Source organism: Poeciliopsis prolifica, unplaced genomic scaffold (genome assembly GCF_027474105.1).
Source record: "Poeciliopsis prolifica strain line A6 unplaced genomic scaffold, Auburn_PproV2 SCAFFOLD195, whole genome shotgun sequence".
In the NCBI taxonomy this organism is placed as follows: domain Eukaryota; kingdom Metazoa; phylum Chordata; class Actinopteri; order Cyprinodontiformes; family Poeciliidae; genus Poeciliopsis; species Poeciliopsis prolifica.
In genome coordinates this window covers 72,246-77,500 of record NW_026562570.1, presented here as the reverse complement: position 1 = coordinate 77,500, position 5,255 = coordinate 72,246, and the positions used below count along the sequence as shown (strand labels likewise).

At 48.0% G+C, this 5,255-nt stretch overlaps 1 protein-coding gene across 1 annotated transcript; it reads right to left on the bottom strand.

Annotated features, from left to right (window-relative positions):
• Window positions 1-2,631: 2,631 nt before the first annotated feature.
• On the bottom strand, window positions 2,632-5,041 carry LOC129356806 (homeobox protein GBX-2-like). The gene is given in 4 exon segments (XM_055026355.1): window positions 2,632-3,496; window positions 4,208-4,366; window positions 4,369-4,625; window positions 4,627-5,041. Coding segments are annotated over 4 exon segments (1,032 nt in total). The 5' UTR covers window positions 4,701-5,041; the 3' UTR covers window positions 2,632-2,954.
• Between the last annotated feature and the right edge of the window lie 214 nt (window positions 5,042-5,255).

The following is a 5,255-nucleotide window of genomic DNA, read 5'->3' as shown; positions in this document are numbered from 1 at the left end:
AGCTAATGCTAACAGTGCTCTGAGTTACCTGGACAATAAACTGAAAAGCTGCTGAGTCATTGTCCCTGTTAAGAAGATTTATATTTCACCGTTTACGCTCACACAATACAAAATGTTGTAAATTGGAGAATAAAGCACCGTGTGAGACGTAGCTACTGATTAGCCTGTTAGCTTAACATGCTAACTGATAAAAGCTGCTGGCTAGCTTAATTAAATCAGTTCCGTGGAACTCTCATTCATATTTACACGTTTGGACCTTTAACGTCATATTGGACATTTGACTAAATTTATAGAATAAATCATAAACATCTGAATTCAGCGAATAGTGTCGAAACAGCCGAGTCGCGCCGCTGCTTCCTTAAAGCAGCTTTAGCGGTGGAGCCATGAACAGCCGGAGGCCTTGAAGAGCCGTTTTCCCTCTGACGACGTTCAAAAAGTTCTCCAGTTAAATCCCCAATGAACGGAGCAGCAACCAGGGGATAAAGCTAACATTGTTAGTCATTCTGGTGAGTTTCTGTTTTTAACATTTAATCAGCCTTGGAAAAGCAGCGTCGCTCATTTTCACCGTTAGCTGCCGAGTGTTTCCCAGCTAGCGGCCTCGTTAGCACCCGTTAGCTGCCGAGTGTTTCCCAGCTAGCGGCCTCGTTAGCACCCGTTAGCTGCCGAGTGTTTCCCAGCTAGCGGCCTCGTTAGCACCCTTTCCCAAAGGTAACTTGTTCTTCCACTACTTTTCTCCTTCATGCTAAATATAACGAGTTTGAAGGGTTTGGGAATAAATGAAGCAACATCCACTAATTTATTAATGATGCATGTCTGTCAGCAAAAGAACAGGCAACCTGGGTGAAAGTGACTCCTCTGGTTTCTGGGTCATTCAGTTTAAACAGCAAAATAATCCATGTAAGAACAGAAGGAAGTGAAAGAATTAGACTTTATTTTAAGTTATGCATTGGAGCCTCTTCAGTTTCGGACTGCTGCGTTATAAACCTGCAGATAAAAGCTGTAAAATGTTGTTTTACAGTGTCGATAATAAAAGCTGATCAGTGATGAACTGTAGAAATGTTTCTGTGCTAGGCTTTAATAATGGCTTTAATAATGACTTTAATAACTTCCCTCCAGCCTCCATCTTATTTAAACTCCCACAGAAAAACCTTCTTGTACATTTGCTCCTGAATCCATTCACTTTTTACCCTGTTTTATCATTACTGTTCTTGTTGTCACTGTTGTTCTAATTATTCTAATTATTATTATTATTATTACATTTTGTTGTACAGTACCAATGTTGAAAAGTTCTACCTAAAGCAGAAACTTCTACTGTAATTTGTCTCTTTTCAATAAAGACAGGAAATGCTTCTTATAAACTCAACATGAGACTTTTATTTATTCATTCTGGAATATTTCCTGTTTTTTGAGACATAAATGATCCTGACATTTTTACAAACAAGATTTCTTAAATGTACATTTTTATTTTTTAAAAATAATTTTCATTATGTGCAGATTTGCCAGTAAAATAAAATTTGACAATAAGTGAGGTTTTATTTCCTTTAAAATGTTTCAGCTGAAAAGTGAAACTTTAATTCGTTTTATTTATATATTTTAGTTTTATTTTCCTGCTCATCTGCTCAGAGTTATGAATTTAGTATTTATTGTAGCTTAAACACTTTAAAATTGGTAAATTATCATAGAAATGAAAATGAAGTCAGAACAATATTTATTTTAATGATGAAATATTTATCTAGAGATGATATTTGGATGTTCCAGCTGCAGATGGTTGATGAAGAATATAAAGAAGATGAAGGTCTCGTTTGTCGGCCGCCATGTTGGATTCCGCAGGCCGAGGTTCGGATCCGGGAGGCCGAACCTCGGCCGGATCTTTGCTTCCATAAAGACACAAAATTAAACTAATTTAGTCCGAAAATAAACAATATTTTAGTCAATAAATCGTCGTTTTGATTTTTAAAATGTGTAACTTTATTTAAAACATTTGGTGCTTCATTATTAAATTTATTTAGAAAATTATTTTTCTTCTCATAAATTCTAGAATAATTGAATTGAATATAAATTGAAGGATGTTAGTAAGTTTGCACTTTTCTACGTGAAGTTATTCGGCGGATTTGTTTGTACCTGGCAACCCGCGTCGTTACGCGCCGGCGCTGCAGGCCTTCACCTGGAGCCGCCGCGCGGTTCACCTGGAGCCGCCGCTCGGTTCACCTGGAGCCGCCGCTCGGTTCACCTGGAGCCGCCGCTCGGTTCACCTGGAGCCGCCGCTCGGTTCACGTTCTGCTGATGAAACCTGATCAATAACCGACAGCACGTCCCTCCGGACGAAGGTCAATTAGTCCTGGTTATCATCAGTTATTCTTGCTGGATGAATTGCTGTGAATTCATGTCGCCTGCCGCGTTTCTTCATTTAGATTTTTTTTCTCGTTTTAAACCGAATTTTATTTCATTTTTACGAAGTTTTTCTTCTCGTTAAAACTGGAGGCTAAATAATGAGTGAAGGTTTAGATTTCAATCATGCAGGTGTGTGTGTGTGTGTGTGTGTGTGTGTGTGTGTGTGTGTGTGTGTGTGTGTGTGTGTGTGTGTGTGTGTGTGTGTGTGTGTGTGTGAAGGAGTCACACTGAACGCATCTCTCTCTTTGCGTCCTTTAATCGCAGGTTTTCACATCACTGTATAAATAAGTTCGCGGCTTCATTCCATCGTGCGCGCGCAGCTTCCGCTCGGTATTTACATCGTCAGCTGCTCCACGCGCACTTGGCGGTGAAAAACTGCGGCTCTTTGAGAACGTTCTCGGGCTCCGACGCTAAAAAGAGCCGAACAGAACCGGACGGTTCGGTGAGATCCGTCTCATCAGAGTCACGGAGTGAACAGAAAACATTTGGATCAACGAGTCAAAACAAACAAAGTCAGAGGAGTCTGGTGGTTCCGGTTGGGTTCAGAACCCGTCCGAACCGTCCTAGGGCCGGGCCTGCTCCATCTGCTGGTGCTGACTCCTGATGGCGAAGCGACTGACGTGGACCGGGATCGGAACCACGATCTTGGGGTTCCGGCTCGGCTCCCCGGACTTGTTGTTGACGTTTCCGGCCTTGACCCGTTTCCACTTGGCGCGCCGGTTCTGGAACCAGATCTTCACCTGGACCTCGCTCAGCTTGAGCGCATGCGCGATCTGGGAGCGCTCGGTGAGCGACAGGTACTTCTTGCAGTGGAACTCCTTCTCCAGCTCCAGCAGCTGCTCGCTGGTGAACGCGGTGCGCCGCCGCCGGTTCTTGCCGCTGCCGCCGCCCGCCGCGCCGCCGCCCGCCGCGCAGCCGCCGCCGGACGCCGCGCCGTGCAGGTGCGGCGCGTCGTCCAGGCCTCCGCCGCCGTCCGCGTCTTCCTTGTGGCAGAGCGCCGTGAGGTTGTCGTCCGAGCTGTAGTCCAGGTCGCTGTCCATGGAGAAACTCTCGTCCTTCCGGCCGCCGTCCTCCTCCTTGGACTCGTCCTTGGACAGAACTCTGGCTGCGGGATGAACCAGAACCCGGAAATTAAATCTGTTCATATGAGCCGCAAGGAGAAAACGCATTTATGCTCCACAGAGAAACATTTAATCCCCATTTCAAACATTTCAAGATCCCCGTGAAGGTGAGGAAGAGGAGGAGGAGATGAAGGTGTCGGCATCATCATCATCAGGCCGCATCGGGACGCGCTGCGGGACGGTCCGCTTTCACGCGTAATTACGCACCGATGTCTCCACGCGGCCTTCTCTGTGTGTGTGTGTGTGTGTGTGTGTGTGTGTGTGTGTGTGTGTGTGTGTGTGTGTGTGTGTGTGTGTCAGAGGTTTTCTGCAGCACATTCCGGAATTTCTGGATGTTTTTTTTCTTGATTATTTAAAACTAATTGGATTAAACAAATAAATGAATATTAGATAAATAAATGAAATTTCATTAAATCAATGAATTTAATTGTTTTTCAGTTAATCCGTTTTAACTGCGGCCTGCGCAATATTTAATATAATTATAATAACAATAATGACCTTCATATAAACGCCTTATTTATTTGCCTTTTTTAATAAAGTGAATTCAAATGTTTTCGTCATAATTAATTTTATTTTCAGTTTTAAATATTTTTTCAATTAAAGTGAAACAAAATGATGTCATTAAATTCAACTATTCTAATTTCGAAACCAGCAGATGAAACTATTCTCAGTGTTTGACCCACGCGTGGACCAACCTGTGGAAGTCTGCAGCGGCGCGTCCGCGTCGTGGAAGGCCGGCAGCGCGGACTCTTTCCCGGGCAGGAAGCTCTTCCCGTCCTCCGCCTCCAGCCGCAGCGCCTGCGAGCCGAACTTCCTGGCGGCCTCCTGGTGCTGCTGGGACGGGGAGAATCCGCCGGCAGCGAGGCCATGAGGGTGGAGGTGAGCGCCATGCCCTGCGCCAAACCCTGCGTCAAACCCTGCGCCAGGCTGGAGCAGAAGCCGCTCTGCAGCCCGGGAATCTGCGGGTGGTGTCCGCCGGGCAGCGCCTGCTGCAGGGCCGGCGGCGGCGGCGGCGGCGGCGGCTGCAGCACCACGGAGCGGTAGGGCATGAACATCGGGTACCCGGTGTAGACGAAGTGTCCCGGGCTGGGCTGCGGGGGCCCGCCGATCAGGGTCGATGCTGAAGGCGGTGGTGCTTCCGAGTGGCCGCTGCATCACCATGAAGGACGGACCGAACGCCGCGCTCATAAGACCGGCCGCTGGAGCCGAGGGAGGCCGGGGGAGAGCCGCGCAGGGCGGCGGGCCGGAGGGCGGCGGAGGCTCGGAGCCCCGCCGGAAGTCACCGGGAGATGAGGGCGGCGGCGACCCGCTCACAGACCAGCATTCCTCCCTCAACCCGCAGGAGATGCGCCGCTTCCAGGAAGAAAAGCACAAACTGGGAGGACGAGATGACCCGAGGTTCTGGACCCGAGGTTCTGGACCCGAGGTTCTGGACCCGAGGTTCTGGACCCGAGGTTCTGGACCCGAGGTTCTGGACTGCGCTCCTCTGACCCGCTTCGGCAGCCGGAGTGAATCCTGTGTGTTTCCTGCCGCTGCGCCTCCGCAACTGTTTAGGATTTAAATTGCGCTCCCCTCTGGTTAATTGCGCTGCCTTTAGCGCCAGGACGCCGCCTCCCTGCGCCTCTGATTGGCGGATGTCGGGTGACGAGCCGGAGCTCGTGCACGATCCGGATCCACTCAGCGTGGGGCTGAAAGAGACACTTTCACTTCATCGGAAAATGTTTCCAGTTCTGGTTCCGATGG